This window comes from Struthio camelus, chromosome 1 (assembly GCF_040807025.1).
Source record: "Struthio camelus isolate bStrCam1 chromosome 1, bStrCam1.hap1, whole genome shotgun sequence".
NCBI lineage: Eukaryota > Metazoa > Chordata > Aves > Struthioniformes > Struthionidae > Struthio > Struthio camelus.
In genome coordinates this window covers 98,113,525-98,140,734 of record NC_090942.1, presented here as the reverse complement: position 1 = coordinate 98,140,734, position 27,210 = coordinate 98,113,525, and the positions used below count along the sequence as shown (strand labels likewise).

The window sequence follows — 27,210 nt, the reverse complement described above, 5'->3', positions numbered from 1 at the left end:
TCCTACACCTGGCCAAATGCTATTTTCTGATATTACATGATAAATTACATTTAAAATATCAGTACATTAAATTGAGGCTTTATTTTGGTTAAATCACTAAAACAATATTCTATTCAAACAATATTCTACTGTTTGTCCATTTAAATTAAAAGGAGATGACGTCTGGGTGATTCTGTTGTCTTTGTGGATAGCAGGGAGTGAAATTCTTTTTTCCACAGATGAATAGAGGTGGGCAAATCATCAGTGTCTTGGAAGGCCGTTGATTCAAATCAGACGTTTTTATAGCTAATTGCCCTCTCATTAAGAGCATGCAGCCTTTTTACAAACCTAAATTGCTTCTAGATCAATAGCAAGGAACGTAATAGGTTAAGAACATTTGATTTGGCCTTCTAAAGCAATGTAGTTTGGCAGTAGAACACTTAGAAGGGAGCCTCTAAGCCACAGCAGTCCTCCCCAACGGCATCCAGTGCAACTGTAGTAGAGCCTCTTTTGTTTTATCCCATGCTTCGTAGCTGGGCAGCTCTGAAAGTGAAGGAAGAAGAAATCATGCACAGGAATTCCAGTATCTCTACAAATGAGTAACAAATACATAACAAATACTACTGAATTGTGGGGCAGGAAAAAGCATATATTTAAGCCTTTTCAGGAGGCATGAACTGCACTCTCTGACTAAAGTACACACTCAAGTGATTGGCACAAGCTGATCATGGTGATCCAGGCACAAATGTAAAAAATGAGGAAGAGAGAGATCTAGTTAATAAGTAATTCCTCGCCATATTGCAGGTTTGAACAAACAGTACAGTTTCCCAACGGAAAGGACAGTATCTCAGCTTAAACTCCCTCCAGCCCGAGTGTATTATTCCTTCCTCTCACCAAGAAGAATATGAAAAGCAAGAAAAGTCTGGAAGCACAGACGCGTCCTTCTAGGTGTCCGGATAACAGTGCCTTCAAACAACAGAAACTCCCAGCTTGGAAGCCTCAGCTCACTATTACAACTGTGCTCTCTAGCTTCTTTGTCACCGGAGCGTTCTGCCTTTCTGCAGGAATCTGTCTCATACTGTCTGCAAACAGTGTCAGAGAGATCCAGGTTTGTTTGAGGATTTTGTTCTTAGTATTCTGGTACGGAGCAACTGGGCTATGGTTGGGGAAAAAAGTTTGAATTTTTGCTTCTGGATAAAGACGATAACAATGGCTTCGTGCCTTTGAAGCCATTGTTCCTGTGGCTTCAACAGCCAATATTCCTGTGAAAATCCTCGGAGATAAATGGTCACTGAAAAAGCCCAGCACTGGATGGTAACACTAGGTAACATCTGAAGTGCTGTCGTTATTTCCCAGGTATTCAAGGGGAAATAAAATTGTCCCTGTGATAGTGTTCAGCACTAAAAGAATACAAATATTTGCTGGGGCAAAATCTTATTGTGCAGAGCGCCCTGATGTTTAAATGTTATCTCCTGGAGGTAGCGTTGGTTGTACCTGTGATGGTGTTTACGGACTCCTGGTTGGAGCCCGCTCTACATCCCACCCTACATCCAGGTTTGTTCAGGAGGGGTAGGCCATAATTAATGTGGGAAGTTTGATGTGTTAGTCAAGCATTACTTGGTCAGCCAGACTAAGCTGTTGAAATCTTCACTTAACACTCCTTTGCTGAGGAGTGAATGTAGTGGTTGCCCAACAATCATCAAAAGACTCTAAAGCAGCTTTAAACTAGGGGTTAAATTTGTGAATGTCCCAGTCTAAGTGATGAGTCCAAATCCTGATTCTCTATGCCTTTGCTGTGTTTTTTGGTTGTTTTTTTTTTAACGTTTTTGGCAGTGCACAACTTTTAGAAGAGAGCTGCTCCGAGAACTGTTGAAGCTAAAACATTAATCTTTTCCTATATTCATGTCCTTTAGTACAATATTCTGTGCTTGTTCACTTCTCTCACAGATTAATTATTCAGATAAATGCTCGGATTGTTCAAAACTCCGTGAAAATTCCTCTAATTGGAATAATGACTGCTACTGTTCTGTTGACTTCATGCTAAAGGAAGATATGCTGGTAAGTGGATGTTAAGAATCCTGCTCAACTTGCTTAGTACCTCTTGTTACATATATCCTTGCGTGATAAAATACATAAATTCTTCTCTGTAGAGTGTAGAGCTCCTGACTGCTCTTTTCTTTGTACTTTTCACGAACATGAAATACTCAAAATTTTATACTTTTGCCTTTTCTATTGATTTTGGCACATGTTAAAAAAGAGCTACGAAGGGATATCTCCAAGGATCCAAGGATATCTCCAAGACTAGGGGATGGAAGAAATGCTGTTGATTCAGGAGGTGATTCCTCTCTCTCTCTGAGTCAGTAGCAAACCCTTGCACTTGGCCTGATGTTAGTTGTTAGTGCGCTGCTAAGCTCTCAAATGAGAAATAAAACTGGAGCTCTGAGCACTTGTTATAAGTAAGCCTCCACAGCCCTTTTTTACAGGGGTTATACTGTTAATCTCTAAGGTCCTTGGTACGTTTCAAGGCAAGTAATGTCATTCCGCTGTTTCAGTTGGAAAAAGTATCCTTCATTTCCTGTCCTAAACTGCTGGGTAATGTTGCTGATGTTCTTAAAAAACCTTATGTTCTGCCAAAGAGATCTTATGCTTAGTACTGCATAAATGATCCCTTAAAATTACAGTGTGATTTAAATTACAAAGTCACTTTACAGTTCTTCAGTATTGAAGAGGCTGTTAAAATATTCTGTGAGTGATCCTTAAGCCACAGTAATGTTTGAGATGAGAAGATTATTTAACTGAATTATGATTTTAGGATAGTTTAATAATCCTCTTTCCAGCTTATATTTGCCTGCCTAGTCTTCTCCTTTAAATTACAGGGCTAAACTTTCCAAAGGGTTCAAACAACGTAGGGTAGGCAGCCTTATTTTTCAAATGGAATTAAGGAGCTAATCAAGTTTTTGAAGTTGTTTGGGCACCTTGCCTTTATGGAAAACAGGTGCCTTCATGAAATTATTGCAGGGTCATGGCCAGTTATTACCATCTTGAGTAAAATAATAATCATGCTTTTTTTTTTTAATGTTTCATTAGGGGATTTAAAGTATGTTTAAATTTGTGCCACAGCCCAGAGACTTTCAGGGGGGTAAGGCATAGATTTTAGACAGTGTGTCTGGAATGTAGTTATCAACACTCCCTTTCCCTTTCCCTTTCCTTTGTTAGTGGGTGATAGAATTTCTCTTGTCTACTTAAACTTATTTAATTAAAAGGATCTGTCCTTGAATTCTAGGGTGATGTTTTTATGTACTATGGCCTGCAAAACTTTTATCAGAACCACCGTCGATACGTGATATCAAGAAGTGATGCACAATTGTTGGGTCGAGATGTAGATGTAAGTTTTCTTCCTTATATTATGAGATCGTCAGTATTTTCATCAGGTGGGTCTTCCACTGTATGGAGAGCTCCTAAGCATAACTATAAGTGTGTCAAGATGACTCCAGGGAATAATAAGAAGGTACAGATTTTCAGTGTTTGGTCTCTGCTTTTGTGGTTGCTAGGGCCCATTTGTAATAAGTTGATAAGAGAGGAATAAATAAAATAATAAATAAAGATGTCAGTCCAACGTTGCAGGTCCCTAGCCTGCACCTTTTAGGGATGGTGATTAAAAAAGCCGTCATTTTCAAATAAAATTACATAAAGCTTTTCCTTCTAGTGTTTTTTCATTTTTCTTAGATAGCAGTTTTATTCTTTTGAGATGTGGTTTTATTTGGGTTAGGGAATTAATTTATTCTAAATCTTTCATTTTGCCATCTGGCTTTGGAAGTGGACGAGGAGTAGGAAAAGGTATAAGGTGAAACAGGTGATCCTGTACCATTCCAAAATATGTAATTTATGTGTTTGAACAGGAAACAGCTGCAGTATGCCTGCATGAAGAAATTGGACACTGTAATCATTGCACTAGTTCTGGGTTTTAGTTACAAATCTATAACGTGTTTCCTTTAGCCAAAAAGTAGCTTTTGTTAAAATATATATGGTCCATGCACTGTCCTGTCAGTTGACATAGCTGTCCCATCATAATCTGTTGTTTTTATGAAATGCTTCGTGTAGCTCTCAAGACGTGTTCCTCACACAACTGCTTCTCCAGGTGTCCAGCTAGCTTGTTCATTTGCATTCAGGTGCAATGGGTTTTGGCTTTTGTGTCAGTCAGATGCACAGCTTACCAGAATTATTTGGAAATGTTGTTTGGGTCCTCTAATCTGAAGATTTGTAGCTTCTCATGAATTGGGGTAGTAGAGAGGTGATAAATTTGAGATGAACCTTTGTTTTCATTCTGTGCATGCATGTGTCAAGGTTTCCTCACACAGAACTGTAATACTGTGGCTAACTGCATCTGCTCTTCTCCATCCCTGAAGCAGTCTGGGTCAAAATTTAAAAGAAAGAAAAATAAGATGTTGCAGGGTAAGTCAGGGCTGCAATGGAGCATATTAAATTGCAGCTATGTTGCCAGGGCAGGTCCCAAAATGAGTGCTTGTGGTCTAGAGTTTGCAAGTTTGGAGCGGAATTTGATGAAGATCTTAAGTTTACTTACTGTGCCTGCTATGCTATAGAAGACATTCCTCCACTACAGACTCGTTCGTTTGGATGCATCTCTAGTGTGACCAAAAGGTACTGGAGATTTGTAATTAATCGGTGGCTTTTCAGAAGAGGAAATGAGAGGAAAACATTAACACCAGCAAATCAAAACAAAATCCCATAGATTCTGTGCCTAATTGTTCTGTGACCTTGAATGCAGATTCAGAAGAGCTACTGTGCGCCTTTCACGACTTACCGAAATGGAACGCCAATGGCTCCGTGCGGTGCTATCGCCAACAGCATATTCAATGGTAATTACCTTCCACATCTGGCTTATTAATTGCCATGTGAAACTATGCTGTTAACCCAAGCCAGCTGAGTCCTGATACGGCAGGATTTCTCTCTTGTTCCACACAGGATTGTGTTTGGCAGTGCTTCTGAAGTGAATATGGGGCTCATTGTTCAGTAACTTGTCTCTCATTTTGAAGCTGAGGAAAATTTTCATTTACTAAGGCTTTCTTCAATGTAAATCTACTACAGGACTGAGGAACTGAGCGCCCTAGTGAAACAGGGATGATGATATACACAACACACTTAGTGTACTTAGTTGCTAAAAAATACGTTCTTGTGAAGTGATGGAAGAGCTCAGATTCTGCCTCCCCACAGTGGAGTGCTTAGAAGGAGGTGACATGTTCTTCAAATCAGTTTGGACCTTTGGATCTATACATAGCTGCGTTTTGTTTTTTGAATGCTGAAAGCCCATATGTAATCTTACTTGAATTGATTAGATCCTGAATTTGATCCTGTTTATAGTAACCCTGTGGGCATAATCTGCCTATGAATACATCTAGGTTGAAACCTAGAAAAGGGCTTCTGGCCATGAACGCAGGAAAGTTTCGAAACAGCAGTTTGGGAGCAAAGGGGACAAAAAATTTTTAGAGATTTTTTTCCCCTGCCCCACCAGTTTTCTTCCTCCTCTTTTTACGTGTGGCGCACAGTTTTTGGCAATGCAGCAGCTGTTTTTCAAGCAGCTGTGCCACCCGCACCAGAGGGGCTGTGAGGACAGCAGTAGGCAGTAACTTCTAGATCCACTTGATTTTCATCTGGCTATGCTGTCCTCACCTGCCCCACTGGAAGCTTAATTATTAGACTGGGCTGTAGGGCTCAAAGCTAGGCCAGCTGAGGTACAGGCATGCAGCCCATAATGTCCTGGGGCAATGGCTATAGGGACAGTATTCTCCTGCAGAGAACTAGAGATAGTAAAATTTTAAAATGCAGAAGGCAAATCCTCCAGTGCCTGCCTTTGTGACGGTCCCGAAGGGACAGTGTGAGGAAATTTTCCGGTTGCTGGTGATATGGGTGAAGAGTGATGAATTCCCCTTCCAGCTGCTCATTACTGTCCCTCTCTTCTGGGAGGTGGTGCTTCCCATTCACTTACAACTGTTTAACTGCTTGTCTAATTGCTCTCTAAGCTTATTCTGTAAAATGAGGAACACTACCCAGTTCCTGCTACCGAGAAGGTTTTTGACGTGAGGTAGCAGGTAAGCACGCAGTCAGAGAAGTTAAGCAAGCAGAGCTCAGGAACTGGTAACTCTAAGCAATAAGCCGGTAACAAACAGCAGGAGACATAGCGGGGCAGGGAATAATCATTCATCTGGAAGAGCGTATCTGACTGTATGTTTTTGGAAGTGTTTGGTAGTGTTCATGCAGCTGAGTTGTGTGCTTGATGTTTCCTAAAATGCAGCCTGTCTCCATCCATATCATCTAACTGCCCCTGCCAGTCGTCTCATTCGCTGCCTGGATTTTTGCATAGATGCTGACGAGACCTAAAATGTCTTTTCCCTTATGTTAAACTAATTAATCGGAGTAAGAAGATGTCATAGGAAAAACAAATACCTTTGCCTAGTGAAACAGGTTGACAGGGGTTAGCACAATTTTAACTAAGTGGCTTTTGATTAAAAGAATATTTGTGGCCCAATTGGTAGACGAGGCCTAGTTAGCATAAAACTAAAGCAGAATTTTCTCCCAAGGATCATGGATTCCCTTGATTGTGCTTTCACCTCTCTCCTACTGCCTCAAAACACATGTGGTATAGCAAAGCAACTAGTTCAGGATAACTGTCAAAACAAAATTTAGGGAAAGCGAAGTAGCAGAGTAACTCTTCTAACTAGCCTTCCCCCTCTAGCTCCAAAAGTAAATTGCAAAGAAGTTAGTCATGGAAGAGTTGAGGGACAAAAGATATTTGCACATATTTCTGCACAAGGATTCAACAGAATTTATTGGTAGGAATATGTTCAGTCTTTAAAAATGTAAAAGTTTTAAGGCTCAGGAAGGTTAATTCTTCTTCCTGTGGAGTATACAAGATTTTTTTTTTCTTTCCTGTTCACTTGAGAGCTGCTTCCGGGTCAGTTTTCATTGGTTATGTTGGCCATTAAAATTACTCTGAATGTCTGCCTTTTACTCGTATGTATTGCCTCTGATATTCCCTGCAGATACTATTGATCTTTTTTACAACCTTAAGTCATCTGTTATTCAAGTCCCACTGCTGAAGACTGGAAACAGTTGGTGGACAGATAAAAATGTGAAATTTCGCAATCCAAAATCACACAATCTTTCTTCTGCATTTGCAGGTAAGTATGGTTCTGCTGATGTTCCTTATTTTTCTGTGGCTTCTCCTCTCCAACCCCAATGGAAGTCTCCCATGCCAAGAAGGAGATCACTCTTGGGAGAAATTCCTGGTAGAAGAAACTACCTTTGAGGGTGACTGGGAGCAGAAGCCAGATTTAGCAGAAATTTCTCTTTCCACTGACCGGAGAAGCTGAGAGAGAGTGGTTTCAGAAGGCTGAAGGTAGCCTTCATCAATACCCTTCTGTATTATTTCTTATAACGGTGTAAGCTGTCCAAAGGTAAGGATATAGTCTGTCTTTAGTTCTTCTGTGGAAAACATCTGTGAAGGAGAATTGCATATAACGTCTTTCCTTCTTCTTGCCTTTGCAGATTCTTAGGCAGTTGTGAGCCAAGCAAGACTGCCATCTTCAGTATTTCTTTTAAGCAGTCATTTGCTAGGGTTGTTTCCATGTTAGGGTTAATCTGCATTGAAGTGGAGCTAAAGACTGTATTTTGGATTAGATCATTCCTATGCTAGATGCCATATGAAATAAACTTCTTCCTGCTTCAAAGAGTTAATTGTCTAAGTAGTTCATATGGCATATTCTAAATATCATAGAGTGTGCTTTTTTGGCTGCAAAAAGGTAATACGCAGAATTTATTTCACGATCTTTGGGTGCCCTTCTGGTTGTACGGGAATGAATTGATGTATAGAAACTGAAGCTAAACTCCTCCCTGTAGAGAGTATGTTCCTTGATGAAGAGATGAGGAGCTGGAATGACAAGTACTTTTATTTGTGCAAGTCACTGTTTTTCCTGTGCTTGAGATTTCTGATGTGTACTGACTCCTTGAGTGTTGTTAAACTGTGTTCTTTCATGTTTGAGGTAAATGTGGAGGTCTTTAGATGAGAAACGTTCCCTAGCATATGTAATTTTTCAATACTGGACAGTACCTTGTGTCACTTTCATATTCTCACGTTCTGTGCTGGATATCAGTAGGCCCAGAAAAAGTAAGCAATCAATCACCCTTTTCACTGACAGTAGGTCTTTCCTGCTTTCTTTCTTCCTCACCAGGGACAGCAAGACCTCCTTACTGGCAGAAGCCAGTATATTTGTTAGATGAGGAAGATGAAAGGAACAACGGTTACATAAATGATGAGTTAATTGTCTGGATGCGAGTGTCGGCCTTTTCTACATTCAGAAATCTTTATCGCCGTGTCAGCCGCACAAGGCAGTTTGCTGATGGCCTCCCAGCAGGGAATTACACTTTTCGTATTTCCTATAGTATCCTTTCATATTGTCCAAGATACTCCTTAACTATTAGATGGTTTCACGTTAGATGGAAGTGGGTTTGTATAATAAAGTGGCCAAAAACCCCAAGCCAAGCAAAATACTCCAAACTAAATCACCATGTCTTGGTGAGTGACAGGACAGTACAAGTGGATTTCCGTTAGCCTGTGCAGATGTTAAGATATATAATTCAAATGGCAGCACATGGCTTTGGGTTTGACTTCTGAGGTGGTTACCTTTGGCCAGAGGCAGAACATGGCAGTACCAGGTTTTAAAAAAAGGTTGGGAAACTGAAGAGATGGTTAAAGATGTTGTTTTAGCCAAAATATTTAATATTGGCCTAATCCCAAGGGTGTCTACACCCTTACTGTGGAGCAAGCGGTGCAGAGGAGTGTCTGCCACCGAGCTGTGTGGGATGTCTGCATCAGCAGAGCCCTCTGGCGGATTTGAGCTGTGTGCGGACAGGAATTTTTCTCCTGGTGAAACTGTACTCTTGCGCTGAACAGTGTGAACATCGCTGACTAAAGAGTTATGCTAAGAGGACTATAAGTTTATCCTTGCTCTCCGCCAGTATAGCTCTGGTGTTAATATGTTGTAGCCTAGCTGTATTCTGAAAGTTTCCACATGGAGAGAGTAAAAATATTCTAGATAGACAGGATATGAGAGAAAGATGAGCATTTATGATAAACTTCCCAAAAGGCTCATTTTCCAATGAGTTTTGTTTACTGCTTGAAAATATTACGAAACAGGTCAAATTAGTGCAGTAGCAGTTATATAATGCTTGAATCTGAAAGAAGCCCGGTATTTCCAGAATCACAATGAAACTGTATGTAAAGTATCTACATTTCTTTCCACCAGCTGCTGCCGGGTTTTTTGGACTGAGAAGAGTAGAGACGTCACAGATCAGTTAAAGGAATTTTACAGCAAATTCAGATTTCTTGCTCCTTTATGCCTTGGAAAGGATTTTGAGCACTTGTCACTACATTTTTTTTTCCTGCTGGAAATAACGTGAACTTTGTTAGTGAAACTTTAACATCCTTCTATCAGATTTCCCTGTTAGCAAATTTAAGGGGAAGAAGCATGTGATTCTTTCAACCATGGTATGGAGCGGAGGAAGTAACCCATTCCTGGGAATCGCCTACACGGTTTGTGGTGCTGCAGCAACCCTGACAGGTTTTGTTATAACTGCCATCCACTTAAATCTCAGAAAAAAGAAAACATACTTGCAGAAATGAGAAGATTTTCCCTGGCTTTCTGAGCAAAAGCAAAGGTGTGCTGTGAACAAAGAACAGGCAGCACAAGGCCTTCCTTCCTTTCCCCTGTGCTCTGGATCTGTTTACAAATGGGTGTGAACATAAGTGAATTGAGGGGCAGCGCTCTTCTGTTATCCCAAGCCAGCAGTTGTCTGGAGCTATGTTCTTACTAACATATGTGTACTCCTAAATGTGTGTTTCCTAGGAAGCTTGTAGTGAGATGAGCTTCAAACAACAGATAGCTTAGTGATTTGGAATTGCCAGGGCAAAGAAATTATATAGTATGAAAGTTTGCCCAGGGTCAGGGTCCTTATTCATTTCTTACTTACCCCCTAATTCAGACAGTGTTTCTGTTGACTTAAACAGGAGCTTTGGATTGGTAAAAAGTGAGGACTTGATCCAAAAAAAGGCTTGAGCAGGAAGAACTTACTGCTAAAGTCTGTTCATGCGCATGAGCTGAATGGCTAGACTCAGGTTTTATATAAAGATCAGCTATCTTGACAAAGCAACTGTTTTATTTGCATGTTGGTGAGGTAAATTCATCATGATTTGATACTTGATTTATGATGGAACGCAGGGCATTTTTTAGGCATTTGAAGTGCGCTTAAACCCTCTGTGTTGATTTTATCTAGGTCCCAAGACTTACTTGCAGAGCTGGAGGGCATTAGAACACTGATTTACACTTCAATAATTACGTTTTCATAGAAAGCTTAAATTTTAGATCACTGGCTGTTTTGATGTTACACATTTTAGTAGAAATATCTAGTTAATGTAACTATAAGGCCACAATCCCTCTCCTGTCCAAGCAAAAGTTCACACGAACTCTTATGTGACACAAAGCATCTGTTCCCCTTTCAAGTCCCACTTGACTCATTGTCAATAGAAAACATAAAGCATCAGAACATCCATCAAATCCATTTTTTAAAAAATAAACACTGCAGCTGGTGAACAGACTGTTATCACTTTCATGTTTATTATATTCTTAAATCCAACATTTTAAACATTTCAAAGCTATTTCCAGTCTCTCACAAAATACATGAATAGTGCTGAAGAATTTAGGTCACATATATGATGGTACATATGATTTTTAATATAATTTTTCTGTTGCAAAAGTGCAAATGAAATAAAATACTTTAAAGGAATTTATTTGCTTAGTATTTTGCGTGCCTTAAAACACCCCAAAATACTAAAGCAAGAAAGAAACCACAGACATTAATTAAGTTGCCTAACACCCTCTAAAATAAGCATCAGCCCCTTAGGGCAAGGGAAGGGAATGAAGCCTAGGGAGATTGAGTGACACTATCAGGACCATCCAAGTCTGCTTTTAAAAGTGTCTCAGGCACTTAGGAGCTTATGACCTTTGGCGTCTGGTGAATTTGCTTGCAGCAATAGAAGATACTATTTCCTTTAATGTCTGCTGCTTAATTGTGCCACGAACAGCAGAAGGGGTGCCACTCAGGTTCACAGCCTGGCCCGTTAGTACAAACTTACTCCATCAGTGGTTTATGCCGATCTACTGGGCTAAGGCATGTATCGCATTCTGCTTTTCCTGGTTGAGGCCAGTCATCTCTATCAGAAAGCTGTAGAAATGGGGTTCCACTTTTCAAACAATTGCATCTGTCAGGGGCTGTGTGAGAACCCTTCCCCTCACTGGATTTGACAAGACAGGGCATGAAGCAGTACTTTTAGCGATGCTTAAGTTCAGTAGTCTAAATCACTTCTGACAATGAGACACGCTCCTAAACCTTTTAAGTGCTTTTGAAAATTTAATCCCATGCAGACCTCTGGAGAGCTCTGATGGGAGTTACTGCCAAAGCTGAACTCAGGATTTCTGGCTTCAAAAAGAGAACAGGATGACCTTTTTTTTTTTTTTTTTTTTAATCCTCTGAGAAACTGACTTTCAGGAACTGATACATCATCTGGGTGTTTAAGTCACAGTACGTTTGTCATTGATTTAATTTCTTCATGAAATATCTGGTAAGAAAGTTAGGTAAAAGGAGACTAACTAATGAGGTATATATTTCAGTGAGTCAGTGTCTACCAGAAAAAGCATATTTAGAAAACGCTTTCGGCCTAGCAAGGAATTCTTACGAGATGTCCATTATCTCCCAGAGGGTTGTGCAAGAACCCTGACTTTTTTCTTGAAGTGTATGAAGTCTTCAAACCTTATAAGGGTGAAAACATACCTTCCTCTTTTTATTATTCTGGAAGTTGTCTAAGTCTCAGCTTATAAAACCAAAAGCCCATTTTCATCTTATCACAGCTTTAATCACATCTTCCATCCTGCTTGTACCCTCTGAATAGTCTCCATGGAAGCTGCTACTGGAACTCTGGAGGTTACTGTTGTTAACCTCTGAACAGCTCAGCTGTAGCTTCCTTGTCATTTTGGATTGTGCTGCCTAGTCCAGAACAATGGGAACGCCAGTTCTGATAAAACATTTGCAGTAGACATGTCTGGAAAGAATATGCCTTGCACGAAAGTGTGGAAAATAAAGTTTTAACAACCTCCTTACACTTCCTTTTGTACCAGTGCTACAGCTAGCCTGTTTGTCTGCCCCTTATCCCACAACTCACATGAAGGTGCCCTCTTTAGGATGGTTTTATAGATGTATTTCTCAGCACTTACCTTGAGGGATAGTCCTCTACCTGTATAAAAAAGTGTATGGGAATTGTTTTGTGCTCCTTCTGCTTCTTTCCCTCTTGTGCAGGGCCTGAAACAGAAGCGAGGCTCCTGGGCAGATGTACTGGCCTAGCAGAAAGTCAGTAAAAGCCATTGTTAATTCATTCTCATTGTGGCATGCCTCATGGATTTATCCCCTTGCATTATAAGGGATATATATATATATATGTAGGTAGGTAGGTCGGTAGGTAGGTCGGTATCAGCAGGAAGTGTGATTTCAGCCAAAAATCCAGTATGATTTTGAATCAACTTCTGGCTATCACATGAGATCATTAAGTCAAATCTAATCAGGGAAAACACACACATTTGGAGAGCAGAGTGTGAAGGAACCAGAGATGTTGCACTCTTTCTGAGGTACAAATTGCTGCTAAAATACCTGGAGCGTCATGACCATACTGTGCCTTTGGTACAGAGCTGCTTTTGCCTTGCACATTTGCTTTTAATAATTAAGACTGTATGCCTTGATTAAAGAATAAAAAGTGCCTTGGTTAAATTTCTCAAATTTGAATTTCAATCAGTTTACCTATCAAGCATATTTTCAGCAATTAGTAAGTGGTTATTTTTCTATGAAGTGTCAACTTACGTAGGCTTGATGATTCAATACAAAGATGTCGTGATTTAACATTGCTGAATGAGATTAAGAGCAGTACCTGGTAAGTATAGGTCAACAGCATCACTGTGAGTGCGCCATCACTAAGCCATAAAAGACTTATTGCCATTTTTTGTAATATTTTGGCACATCAAATTATTAAATAGTTTGTGTTTGAATCCTTTTCCTACAGATGTCAGCACTCCAGAAAATAATAATACTCAAGAAAAAAATTATTTTGCTTGCAAATGAAAATACTGCCTTTGTAACTGCTACTTAAAACCTTATCTTGCATCATTGCCTTATATCCCGCCCTTGTGAGCTGATGGCACTATGCCTGTTTCTTTCACATTCAAACTGAGAAAGATGCATGTTGGTAAAATGGGCTTTAGGTTTGGTAGACCCAAGTTGATATCATAGATACTTAAGTAGCATGGAGTGTGCTTTTTTCTTTTCTCCAGCTTTTCCTAAAGCAGATAAATAAAGGAAGGCATTATTCATTGTAGAAATTTTCTTTTGGGGAGAGGGTATATTAAATAATCGGAAGACTGGACAAAGGACTCACGTCAGTCCGTATCATCTAAATTCATATGAGGTAAATCTGTACTAAAACAGGTGAGCTATAAATGGGATATAAGTTTCTGTGCTCTTTTAATCGATATGTTTTAATGTGTTCATTTGTAATTTTGAGGATGACAGTTACATATGGGAGCAGTTTATCTTCTAGAGTTCTGTAGTTCAGTTTGAACAGCGGCAAAAATATCTGGAGGTGAAAAGATCCCACTATTATAAAAACGTTATACTCAGTTTAAATCTTCTTTCTAAATTATAGGGCAGCATAAAAGGGAGCTGTATTCTAATGTCAAAAACTGTTGTACTACTTTTGGTTGCCAGCTCCCTTTCAGTTTGAATTTCATTAATGGGATATATATGCATCTATATATAGATACATAAAATTAAAGCAGGAATTACAGGATATTTCTATAGCAGTTCAGTTACAGTATTTTGCCAAGTCGTTTTCAGGCTTTTCAATTTCATGCAGATACTTAAAATACAAATCTGTCTGCCTTGGTTGGTTTTTCTGTGTTCTAAACATAGACATTTGCTTAACTCATTTGATCCAAAAATAAAAGGATGAGTGATTAGAGTGAAACAGACCTATGAATGATCACAGACCTATAGGATCTGGAAAAATTAATTACATGCTGCATCTATTTTATATAAACAGCTGTGTTGCAGGATTTTGTTAGTAATAGTATGTGGATACAGTGCCACATATTTTAACGCACTGATGCATTACAGTGTAAAATCCATTTCCTTCCTCTGAGAAGCCAAACTAATGCCAGAGGAAAGTTGAGGATAGCAGTTCAGGAAAGGGAGGGCTTGGAAAGTTTGGATAATGCAAAGAGAGATTGCATATCAATTTGGCTTTAAGTTTAGATCTAAAGTAGGAGAAAGCAGTTCCTGGTCAGGCGATAAGAAGGTGCCGTCTTCCTCGGTTGGAGGCAGTATGGTGTGAGTCACAGAATTGATTTGAGAAAAAAATGAGTCTCACAAGGAGGAAGAATGGCACAGGGGGCAAAGTACTTTATCTGGCCTTGGATATGGAGGCAGGGAAATTTGGCTGTGATACAATATGATGAAACCATATCCTGAAATGTGATCTGGAAAGCCCATGTCACTTTGGGGAGCAGCCAGATTAAGAAAAAAAATTTCTCTATTGTTAATGGAAAATGGAGGCTCCCTGAACTGCAGCCTGTAGCTTTTGTACTGAGGTGTTTTATCTCAGTTCTCTCTAAATGCGTTCTTTCCTACAATTCCAAGAACAATTTTGGTGTGAGCTGGGAGTGCTCTGGGCAGCTGCCCTTGCTTTAGTGGCTGCTTGTTTGCAAAGGAGGGATTGTTGAGCAGTTTTTGTTTGCTCTGTGGCCTGCTTTCTCCCCAGGCCGTGGGAATCCAGGCAGAGGAAGAGTGCAGTTTGCTTGGCTTTTCTTTACGTTCATCGGTGCATGAGGAAAGTTTTCTCCCCTTCCCCATACAACCATCTAGGAGGGGAAAAGGACGACTGTGCTGACTCTGGTCCAGTGCAGGCTGGAGGCAGTATTTAAATGATACCAAAAGGTAATTGCCTTGCGGGTTGCACACCAGTTGGGAATCACCAGAAAGCTAAAGATGCCAAATATCCTTTTCTTTTTCTGTCTCCTATTAGATGTAGTGGATGGAGACCCACAGTCTCTACAAGCTACAAAGGTAGCTCTTTCTCCACTGCTGCTACGTGAAAGAAACTGCAACTGTGGCGTGCTTATATAATACAGCTCCCTCTCCCCCGCTTTTTATTTGAAACAATATGTGCCTTTCTCTGTGAGATAAGTGAATCCCACTGCAGGGAGAGCAGAGGCTGTGGACAGAGAGGAGAACCATGGCGGGGGGAAGCTGGTATGGCTAGAATACAGATCTTTTGGTCTTATTGGACAAGGAAGAGCTAAGATGCAGCAAACAGTTTTAGAAAAAAGTTACAAGAAGCTATGAGATGGCCATGGAAAAAATGTTCAAACAGTGGTGAAAGGGGGATTGTGAAACTGTTAAAGCAGTGGTGGTTCTTGGAGAGTTGCCACTGAGTCCAAGAAGCTGGGAAAGTTGCTGGTGGTGACAAAATGGTGAAGAAAATGCAAGCATACATACAGGATCAAGCTGCCATGTCTTTTATGTGAAACTCTCACCTTTCAGTGAGCTATCTCTTTTCAGAGCATTAGAAATGGTGCTCCTGATGCCTCTTCAGTCCCTCCAAAAGCTAAAACTGCAGTGAGCAGCTGTTCCTAATCTGTACTGCTCCCAGGGATTTCTGAGAGAAAGAGCAGGAGCTTGCTTGGGTGCTCTGAACTCCTGGCCCTGGGAGAGATGGGGGAGGTCTGGTGCGTTGGTTTGTGGAACTCTTGCCTCAGGCTTTGGATGTACAGGGAGTTTATCAATAACATTTAAGTTATTTTCCTCAGAAGGGAGGCAAGAGCTCATGGGCAGTGTGGTAGGTGACCAACGTATCTGGAAGTCGTGGAGTCTAGGAATGGTAGCTGGCTGGGCTTCTAAAGTAAATTTCAGCAGCCATGAAGTTAACATGAATGTCTGTTTCCTTCAGGGTCTGGGGGAAGTATGTTTCATTTTGGAAACACCTTGCTTACTGTTTCTGGGATTATCTCTTTCCTTTCTGAAATGGTAGCGCACAACAAATTTAGAGATGGTTAGATCCTGATCAAAAATGTATTTAAAGAAATCAGAATTACCCACATCACAGCAAACATACAGCATTTACCAAATCAAGATAAAAAATGGCCATTATGTGTTATACTCCTGCTCAATTGCAGCCATGGTATTTTTGCATGAGCGTGCCTAAAGTGATGCCTTTTATAGCTAAAATTTTCCCTTTCAAACTGAAGCAATTTAAAAACCACTGTGAAAAATGTGGTTTTCTACTGTGTCAGACCCAGCTATCCAAAGTTATTTGCCTTTTTCACCTGATGACTGCTGTGTGTAAGGACAAACTGTTCCGTTAACAGCTCTGTTAACCTAGTTGTAATACTGGGTGGATTCAGGGTTTAAGATTAGATTAGAAGTTCTTGAGGTTTCTCAAACAATGCACATGAATCCCTGGGCTTTCTACAGACTATATTAGTAGTGATGATGTGCCTGAAAACACTGTAAGAAGAAATGTGTATCAACAAGAACACAGTGGTGAAAAGCAGAAGTAGTACTATCTAACCCAGTTGATAACCCCACTTGTTATAATGAGTTGAGATTTGGGGAACATGTACTGAACTGCTGTCCTTGCCTGTGAGGTAAAATGTGGCAGTTATTTGACAGTGCAGAGAGAGACTTCCCAATAGCTCAGGGCAATAATAACATCTGCAGTTAATAACACCCCTCCCCTCGGTGAGCGTGCCAAGAAATTGGTCATGGCTGCTGAGGACACCAGCACTGTGTCCCCTAACGCTGCATGGAAGCTCTGGTTTAACGCTTAACTGTAAGGAAGCGTGCTAGCAATGCTTCATCTTGGCTGGGAGAAGAATGTATTTCAAAGTAGTGTAATTTGGTACCTTCCTGGGTGGGCTGCCTTTTGCTGGCCTGTGTTGTGCAGAGGATTAATATGTGGGCCATCCAAAATGAGTCTGAGATTCCCTCTCAGGTGTTAGGCTGAAACCAGCGTTTGCTGTTAGAATGTCTTTATGGCTTGATGTGCAACTGATCTATATAATGGTCTGAGTTACATGCAAACGTAAATTATGCAAATGTAGAAAAACTGAAGGAGTGTGAAGAGCACTAAGGTACTGGCACATCAATTAGCAGTATGCAGTTGGTCTATTTTGAAGGCTAAAGAAATGACATACAGTCATAAAAACAGCAACCCATGGAGAAATCAAGTGGAGGCATGAATGCTTTTATTAACTAACTCATGACTTTCTGCTGATCTTAGTTCAGATCCTTGGAATTTTATTTACAAACCGTATTTAGATAGTAAGCATCTTTTGAAGTACTATTAGTTTGCTGAAAAGGGGGCCTTGCTTCCAGTTTTGCCATGGTTCTATGCTATGTGTTATTTTGGAGCACTGTTACCTTAAATTAAAATAACTAAAAGTGAAAATAATAGAAGAAAAATCAGTGAGTAATCAGCTAACCATTACAAGAATTAGAAGGCCTATCTAGCAGATAGGTTTCTGCATGTAAGGTCTTTCATAGCGTTATCTGTTGATGAATAGGAGGCCGGTGCTGGAGATAACAGAATCACAGAATGGTTGAGGTTGGAAGGGACCTCTAGAGATCATCTAGTCCAACCCCTTTGCTCAGGAAGGGTCACCTGGAGCCCGTTGCCCAGGATTGCGTCCAGACAGCTTTTGACGATCTCCAAGGAAGGAGACTCCACATCCTCTCTGGGTAACCTGTCCTAGTGTTCAGTCACCCACACAGTAAAGTAGTAAAGATCTTCCATCAGAATCCAGCGCAGTGGTGGTTCACATGTAATTCTGTTGTCAGACATTTCTGGTTTTGACTCAGCAAAACAAAGTACAGGTTTTTGTTTGCTGAGTCCTGCAAAGAAAGAGGGAGGGAACAGTCTTCATAGTCATAGTTCCATGTTTTAGGCTTATTGTTGCCAAGTCTCCTGTAAGATCCAGAGCGACGATCACAGAAAATCTTTGGACAAGTTTTCTTCGCACACTGTCATTTCTGGCTTTGTCAGTAATCATTAAAAAAGCCATTGACGCTGTACAAAGTTGATGAGCTAGGAAGTAAAGCTAAAGATAAGATTGTATCTCTGCCTATTTTTGTTACTGATAAATTAATGATTGCTTAACAGATGTGTAAGCTGCAATTGTGCCAGTGACTTTCAGGCTGTTATTGAGGGAGGAGCTTGGGGAATTTATTCAGATTTCTAAGTTCTTAACTTCGCCTTAGGCAACCAGTGGAAAGCCAAATCTTAACTAAATAGGTCAAGGGCTGCTTTTCAAAATGAGGTAGAAAAATTAGAAGAGAGAGCACAAGCCTATTGGGCATTTTCATCATTTTTGGCTTTTTCAGGGTTTTGATTGAAATGGAATGTCTTATACAGCATAAGTAAGCAAGCTCAGTTTGTAGGTTTGGGATTTGCCCTGAAATCTACCTGTTTTGTCAGGAATTCTCCTATCTAGGTGATAGTGATTATATCACAGAAAGAAATGAAATATGAGTATGTTAAGTATATTTTAAGTGTTCTCAGCTGTTCTGCAAGATTGATTATTTCCAGTAATGACTTTGGCCGAGTTCTAGGGGGGAAAAAAGTTCCCTTCCTGCAGGGTACATATAATTTAAAGTTTCGGGAGAGTAGCAGAGTTATTTGAGTTGCCCTTGTTTTGCATCACAGACTTGACTTCTTTTGTAAGAAGGGGAACGTGGCTCTTAAACAACCAGGCTATAAAGAGGCAGTCTGAAGCATGTATTTGTAACTGTCTTCACTCTGTCTTGTTCACTTCTGTTGCAGGTAGATTGTTTGCCTGATGATGGTGCTACGAATCCCACGATACCAGGAAAAGCAAGTAATTTTTTGATCCGCTAAGCTTATGAATCCTAGTTTCCCTTGGCTGTGTGTCTCACGCTTGGATTATTCCATGTCTAGGAGATTTAAGTGCTGGTCAGAGAGAGCCCTTCCCGCTGCTGGAACGTTCACAATGGCTGCGGGCATCGTGTCAGTCCCAGTGCAGCTTCGTAATGTTATTACTGAGCTGTTTCTGAAGTTTTCCCCTCCGTGGGAGACTGGGGGCAGGGGGCATTTGTCCTGTATACTCTCCTAATTTCATACCACTCATAATAACCCCAATATCCTTGGCATGTCGGGAAGTTATCCGCAGCCAAACTTTACTTGAAAGTTATTTCAAGTAAACACGCTAGGAACCCTATTTCAACACACGCTAGGAACAGGGTGCTCTGCAGGCTCTTTCAGAGATCAATTTACAACTGATCTACTTCCAGTTTAGCTGGCATCCCATGCATGTTTCTGCCAAGAGGATCCCTTGCCATCCTCCTGCATGCATTTTTAAGGAAAAATAACATATATGTTTTTTGTTTACCGTTCAGTGTAATCTGAATAATTATATCATAGTTGATGCATCATTTGAGTTCCATGTTTTAATCGTCCTGTAGGTCAGTTATGGGAGGTTTTTAAGTTTCTTAAATTAGGAAAGCCCAGAATGAAAATGGCACATACGTTGTCTCATGTGGAGGAAAGTTCAGTTGCACAAAGTTACCTGTGCGCTGGATTAACCTGCGTGGCTACCTGTGTGATGAGTTGACTTACCTTACGATACCGTGACCTCCGCGTTCGGTTGCCAGACACTGCAAGTAGCAACGTGACAGAGGTTTTGCTCAGAAGAAAAGGAGGTATTGCTGGCTGCTAGTGCTTGCCAACTCTTTCTCCTAATAACGTTCTGCATCTTTTGATAACCCTATATTGGAGTGGCATCAGGCTTTTAGCTTCATACTCTATATAATCATCTGACAGTGAAGTCACATCAGCCAGAATAAAGGCACGTGGGGTTGTGCAAAAATCAGTTGCATCAATAACGGAGCCTTTGACTGCGATGTGGCTTGTATGTGCTTGGCTTCCCTCTGGCCTGGCTGTCCTATCTTTATTTTTGTTAAGCCGCCAACAGCGGCTAGTTAAGCCATGTGGCGCTGGCGCTGCACTTGCTGAAAACAAGCCGCGAGACCGGCCTCCCCGGCCCCCCCGGCCCCCAAACGTGGCCGTTAACGGCTTCACCTCTCCAGCTTCCAGGTTAGATCCAGCCTGCCGCGGGGGCGGGCACGCGCGCTGATGGGCTGGCGCCTGAGCCAATCGGAGGGCGGCGGGCGGACGCGAGTCGCTCGCCGCAGCCAATGGGGCTCCGAGGATATGTGGCGGGGGAGGTTAAAAGTACCGCTCGTGGCAACGACGTTGGAGTAACGTTGCTTCGCGCGCGCAGCGCCTCTGGCTCGCGCTGCCCGCGCGGGGTGGCAACGGCCAACTGACGTGTGGGTCCGCCCCGCCTGAGCGCGCCGGTGTCGGAGAGTGGCGGGGGCCAACGGCTGCCCAGCTCGCCCGCCCGCGGGGGCCCCGCTGTCGCCAGGTCAAGGGGAGCCGCGCGGTTCAGCGGGGCCCGGCGGTTGCTGCAGCTGGGCCTGAGGGGCTTCGGCGCGGCCCACAGGCTTGCCCGGGGAGGGCACCGTCTGCTCGCGCTGAATCCCGGAAAAGCCCTTGGGAGCTAGAGCGGTCTTGTTGCCTTTCTTAGCGTGGCCGTGCTTCTAACGCCTGCAATAAGCTAGGAGAGAGTGAAAAGAAGGCAAACACAAGAGGGTATGATGCGACAACTGCATCCAGGCTGTCCCAAGCAGAGCATCGTGTCTAATCTCATACCCTCTACGTTGAGATTTACATGACTCAATAGTTTGCATCCACTTCAGCTACTCCGAATGACTTCATGTGAAAGGGAGAGATGGGTACATTTGGACACAATTTATCCTCTGCTAGAACAGAGCCAGGTGCCTTGTGTCAGGGTTGTGGGCATCTGGAGCTGGGTGAGTTGTGTTCCTTTCCTGAGAAAATGATGTACGGGGAAATGGTTTTATCTTGTAAGCCTAAAAAATGGATGCTTCTCTCAGAACTCTGCTCAAGCATGCCCTGTGTGTATGCCTGAGAGAAAATGCTGGACTGACCATGGCACTTGCTTGTGCTTTTTTCTTTCTCTGGTAGAAAACCCAGGAAGTGTGTGGGCCCCTTTTTTAAAGGCTCTTTGGATGTAGTGCTTAACTGAAAATTACTGTGTTAAGGGATAATTCGGTATAAAATGCTTGTTTCATAAAGCACTTCATTTATTTGATACAAAAGCAACAATGTTATTTTTCCTGTTTGTTTAGAGGTGGGATAACCCATAATCAGAACTCAGACGCCTTTAAAATTGACTGAGTAGCATTTTCGTTATGAGCGTTCACTGCTGCATGTTTTGGTTGTAGAACCAAAGCCTTACTTTGCCAAGCAGCCTCAGAATAGCCGGTAATAGAATCTGCCTGCTTTGCTTCCCTGGGGTTATCAGCGCTATGAAGCAGTAAAATTTAGTTTGTGGTAAAACTGATTTGCAAATATACAAAACAAAGTTAAGAACTTGGTAAGAAAGTGGCATTTGTATATAATTCACTTGTAGGGTAAAAATGTGGTTTCAGATGTTCTTTTCCCCCAAGTTATGTGAAAACAAAGCCTGTTTTTATTTTGAAAAACTTCCCACTTTTATGCTAGAATATTATAAAAAAGGATTGTAAGTACATTTTTGTTGCATGTACTTATAAATGATTAGTTACAGAAAATTAACTTGATACTATATATTTTTTTCCTGTTAGACTTTCGTTTGATTCTATATGAAGCTTCACGGTTGGAAGACATGCAAACCATCTCAGGTTATACTCAAGTAGAGCCTGAAGACATGCGAGAAGGAATGCCAGGTATGCCAGGTAGGCCTTTATTTTTTTTTTTTTAACTACCTGAGTTAAGATGGTTTTGAGAATACTTGTGTTTGAACTGCAGATTTTGATAATAGTGAGTTTGTCAAATATAACTTAAAATAGAAAATGAAAGGAAAAAAGCCATGTTGAAATAAAGTCTAAAAGTCTTTATACAGACTCCTGGAACATTTTGTTGGTCTGCTGAGAAGTCCTATATCCAAGATCCTACAGAAGTCTAATATTTCAGAAATAGATTATTTTTCAGAACAAATCCCTGAGGTAAAGTGAAGTATAACAGTCTTAAGAGTGTTGTTCCCACAGGGAATCAGCTTTGTCATACCCCTCTCTGTTTGGACCAACAAAGTAAATCATCACAAGAGAAAGTTTTAAGATTGTCATTTATTTATGGAGGAGGATTCACGTGGTATGGTTGAACCTAGTCATTCAAACTGTGATGCCCCTATCCTGAAGACTAAATCGGAAAAGTCACTGGGAGGGGAGACTTGTAGGAAAATAAGTTTCTCAAATGCAGAGATGTGTGTGTACCTCTTGATACCTAAAGTTCTGTTGGCATTACAGAAAATTAAAAGGTGATAGCATCATCTACAGCAGAGAATAAGAGAGAGTATCTTCTTTGAATTTATTAGAGAGGTGGTATTATGACTTACGAAAAAATATCCTTGGAATTATTTAATGTAACATAGTCATACACGTGCCTTATAAAAAGTAAAATTTGGAAACGTGCACAAGTTTTGAAAATATTAATATAGTTGTATTTCAAGTGGTCGTTGATACATTGGGAACTTAATTTTTGCAGGGGAGCTTTATTAGTATTAGGTCTCAGGTAGCTATTTGTTTAATTATTGTATGAATTTGAAGTCTGATACAGATGCAAAAGCGTTAAAACGTTTGGAATAATGAGTAGTGGTTTCAGTCTCTTGATGTTGACAAATTGAGTATCCGATCCTGTTTTGAGTAGGAAAACTGCCAGCGGAGGTGTGGTTTTATGAGAGAAGTTTGGTATAATATTCAGCTTTTTTTGCTTGCTTTATATAGTTGTCTGTGTATATGGTTTATTCCACTACTGTATTGAAAAAATGATGCAAAATACGCATAACACAAATTATTAGCATTAATTTATTAATATAAATTATTTTTATTTTCCTGGGAAAACATTACTAAAACATTTTTTGAATTTGAGCTGTTGTTTTTTCGCCTTTACACTGAAGTATTGATTTTGTTCCCATTTAACTTTGTTTCCTCCTGTCAAAATAACAATGTGTGGTGGTTTGCTGTGTTTACCAAAAGGCTGGTTTTAGTTGGAAGACAACAATGAAAATTCTGGAGATGTGTGGTGTTGGAAGTGTTTTTAAGTATCCCGTGGTTAATTATAGTTATGTAATACATGCTTATAAATATCTTGAGGAGTGTAAAATAATAAGCTAGGCTGCTAGCCATCTAGGCTAGTAACAGAAGGATGGATGGTAGGTATAGAAGGAGAAAGAGCGACATAAAAAACAAGACACTGTGAAGGACAAAAAACAATCAAGACTTAGCAAGCAAAAAAAAAAAATCCCTTTTAAAAGTTAAGTCACAATTTTCTTGGAGCACATTGTGTGTTCATCTCCTGCCATACATTGTATGGGCATATTCTGAGACCTCATTATTTCAGTGGTGCTCTGTGTATTGCCCCCTCCAAGTCAGTATGGAAGCTTTCCTATATTAACCTAGTTGGAAAAATTGAAACCTAACTCTGTTGGGGGTCTGGCGGCTGCAGGGAATGAGAATGTCCTTATTAGAAGGTGTCACTCAGTAGAAGCCTTAGAAACCTGATGGACTGACCTTATACGCAAGATGAGTTTTTTTTTGGTTTGTTTGTTTTTTAAATAAAAGTGTTTTTCCTGAAGGGTTTGTCAGTATTTGGAAAACTGTTCTTCACTAGTAATTAATGTATTATTGTTAGTCTTTGAACCTCTGAAATATTTTAATGTCTTGAATAATTTGTGATATTGACACAGATTTACCTAGTAGGATGGAATACTGTGTATTTAAAGTATGTGGTGCATGACTATTTTATATGGTGTTTATTGGACCAGATATGAGTTGAGACAGGATGCTGAGCAGTTCTTTGAAGATAATAACATAAGGTCTTTTTGCCCACTTGTCTGAGAGAAGATGATTTCCAGGATTACAGCTAAAATCCTGTTATGAGGGTTGAAAGCCATGAACCGTGTTCTGGTTATCTTTTTACATTAATGGGCGTTTGGACCAGTGCAGTGCTTTACTGTTGCATGAAACTGGGGCTGAGAAATCTCTTAAAAGTTGTGAACGAGCTATTTGAGCTTTAATGAAAAATGTGAATTTTTCCTTCCAATGGATTGGTCATCTTGGGCAGAAGCAGGCATTGGAGTAAGTTGCCTTTTAAAATAGCTAGCTGAGGGACTTCCTTTGAGGTTTCAGGTTTTTCCCATTTTGTTTTCTGTTCCAAAGTTATCATCCTAAAATCTGTAGAAAAGAGCAGAGGCGTATTTGCAGTATTATTCTCAATGTCTAGAGGATGTTCTTACATCTGTTCTGCAAATGCAATCTGAAAGATATTCTGTCATATCTGCTTTATATGCACAAATGAGTTTACGCTTTTGTGTGTACTTGTGTTTATTTGGCAATGTTGTTATTTCTGATACAGAATACTACTTTGTTTTCAAAGTGGGATCTGAAAGCAAATGCTGAATCTCAGCAAGATTCTTGTGAATCAGATATTTTCACTGCTGTGTCAACAGATTGAACAATACATCAATTACCGGTTCAAGGCAAGTGTGTTTTTTTCAAGTCCGTAGTGCACTCCTGTTTAAGATACTGTTGCCTGCTAGACTGTGACGAATGTAAAGTATACGTCCTTATCTCAGTTCCTGTGCAAATTCCGCAGAAGCTTTGCAATGGGATCTTATGTGGGGTAGAGCTTTGAGATGGATTTCCCTGGACATCTTATAGTGAGCTCCCCTAAGAACAGAAGAGCTTTCCAAGTTTAGAAAAAAAAAAAAACACACACACACACACAACTCAAAGTGACTCAGGAAGGCAAAACAGAAAAAAACACATCATAAATCCATTGTATTCTGGCGGTGAAGGTTCTTGTTTGCAGGTTTGATTTCAGCTAGTCAGTGCTGCCCCTGCAAACACTCTCTAGTCTGTAGGAAGCATCTCTTTCTGTCACTCATGCGGTGTGGTGGTGCGTGCGCTCCCTGCTCATCTCTGCGAGGTCTGTCTGAACTGCAGGCCCCAGCTCCTTCCTGAACTCTTGCCTTAGCACTTTCTCCTACCCTAACGTCTGAAAGTTTCGCTCCTCCCATGCGGGCTAAGTTGCTTCCCCTCTTCAGAGCAACACTCCTTATGTGTTTTTTTTCTTTTTTTTTTGTTTTGTTTTCCTATTTTCATTTTTTTCATTTTTTCCCCTTTCTTTTTTCTTTTTTACTTTGAAGTAAATTAAGAGCAAGTAATTAAAATAGATCCTGCCTATCACAACTTGCACTGTTATTGCTCATTTACCGGTATAGTTTATTAGAATGAACGACAACTAGAACAAACTTGGAACAAAACTAAATGACACTGGTAGAACACTAAACCAAATTCATGATATCTAAGTTTCTCTTATAATAATAAAAGAAGCCTTGCATCTGATCAAGGTAGGCAGAGAAGCGTGAAATGCAAAGTCACCATTTTCCAGTTTTGGTGCTTCTGCGTAACAGACTGGTTTCTTGTTAAGAAAAGCCGTTCCCTACATGATTACTGTTCCAAGGGCCTCTCTAGCGATGTTAAACACCTGGCATTCTGGCTAGGATCTTTACAGCTCCCTTCATCGGTCTGAGCTGTAGAATTTTAAATATATGTACCAGTAGTTCTACGTTTGCTCTTTATTTTTTCTGGTCAGTTACTTACAGCGTGCTTTGTGTGACAGTTCATTCTGGTTTTAAAGTAGTTCACAAGTTTTTTACCTGTACTGAAGAGAGAGAGATACAAAGAATCTTAGCTTCTTTCCACTCTAAGAGTTTTCCAGTGGTTTGTCATAGTTTTGTCTTCCCTTTAAATTTGAGTTTATTATGGTAGAGCAGAGCTAACTGTTAAAAGTGAAGTTCTGTTTTCTCTGCCTTTGAAGTATGCCAGAGAATAAAATACCACTGGCCTTTTTGGCTTGCTGGTATCAAACTCTTGATCACTTTCTTTATAGCCTCTTGGAGGTGTGTGAGAAACTTGTCTACTTTTTGATCTCAAACAACTACGAAAAGTACCATGTTAACAGTTCCTCATCATTTAAAATCTCCTCTGCTCTGTTTTCTTTGTAGCCGTTCCTCAGTTGTTTCTAATAATTACCAGGAAAAACTTTTTCTTGCCTCTCTAGTTCATGAAATGCAAAACAGATAGCTCTGTCAGAGCTTTTGCAGCTGAGAATGTCATTTAACTGTTGAAATAATAATAATAAATAATAATTTACCTCTTAAACTACTCCATTTCAGTTGATATTGCACACCTGTATTGAGAAAGGGACTGCAGAATTTTGTGGTCATTGTCAAGGAGTGCAACTGATTTTTCGAAACGGCAAAACATGTGCTGCGATAGAAATAGCTTCCACTCAGCTCTCTTCCTCTGCCTGTCTGTATCTGCTTTCCTTCCCTGAGAGGGTTCGTAAGAAGTCTTGATAGAAGCTGCACTTTCATATTTTGCTTGCACTAAGGAAACTGCCTGAGTATCCAGAGTTTTTTTTCCTTTTTACTGTGTTTTCTTGAAAGAGGTGAGGCTTTCTGCTCTCTCTGTCCATCTGTCTGCTGTGCCCTCTCCTTTGCCAAAAGCCATAGGCCAATTTCAGCCAAACTTTAAGCTGAATTCTTTTGTAAAAATGGGTGGCTGGGGGGAGAGGAAACCCAAATGAGTGCTTCCCGCTGTAGAGGCGCGTACAGAACTCATAGGTAAACCTTTCATTACGCAGCAGCCAGCAGGGCAGGCGGTATGCACGCTGTACTGCTGTTTTGCAGACAATGTGACGGGCAGACAGACAAGTAGGGTTATTTTGGAGGAGTGCATACGTAAGGAGACAAAGGACATACATCATATTTAACTTCTAGATTATTAATAATACACTGCAGAGAGCTGAGCTCTCCTCAGATGGGAATGTATTTTAGTAAATGATTTCTACTCCGCTGTGTAATGGCTGAGCCTTTCTTGATAATAAGAAAGTTGATGTTAATTCCTCCTTTTAGACAA

General features: G+C 40.5%; 1 protein-coding gene across 16 annotated transcripts in view; it reads left to right on the top strand.

Annotated features, from left to right (window-relative positions):
- The window catches only part of LOC104144240 (cell cycle control protein 50C), a 40,416-nt gene that overhangs the window by 211 nt on the left and 12,995 nt on the right, over window positions 1-27,210 (top strand). For 5 of the 16 annotated variants that reach the window (XM_068960250.1, XM_009675134.2, XM_009675131.2 and 2 more), the window contains exons 2-11: window positions 784-1,087; window positions 1,927-2,037; window positions 3,263-3,364; window positions 4,766-4,856; window positions 7,038-7,175; window positions 8,226-8,435; window positions 9,489-9,586; window positions 18,968-19,022; window positions 21,853-21,963; window positions 24,641-24,764. In XM_068960250.1, coding sequence (XP_068816351.1) covers window positions 884-1,087; window positions 1,927-2,037; window positions 3,263-3,364; window positions 4,766-4,856; window positions 7,038-7,175; window positions 8,226-8,435; window positions 9,489-9,586; window positions 18,968-19,022; window positions 21,853-21,963; window positions 24,641-24,684 — 1,164 coding nt within the window. In that variant the 5' untranslated portion in view covers window positions 784-883 and the 3' untranslated portion in view covers window positions 24,685-24,764. Of the gene's footprint in view, window positions 1-783; window positions 1,088-1,926; window positions 2,038-3,262; window positions 3,365-4,765; window positions 4,857-7,037; window positions 7,176-8,225; window positions 8,436-9,488; window positions 9,615-17,711; window positions 17,887-18,967; window positions 19,023-21,852; window positions 21,964-24,640; window positions 24,765-27,210 lie in introns of those variants that run through there. The other 11 variants (XM_068960309.1, XM_068960300.1, XM_068960254.1 and 8 more) reach the window with 10 other exon arrangements.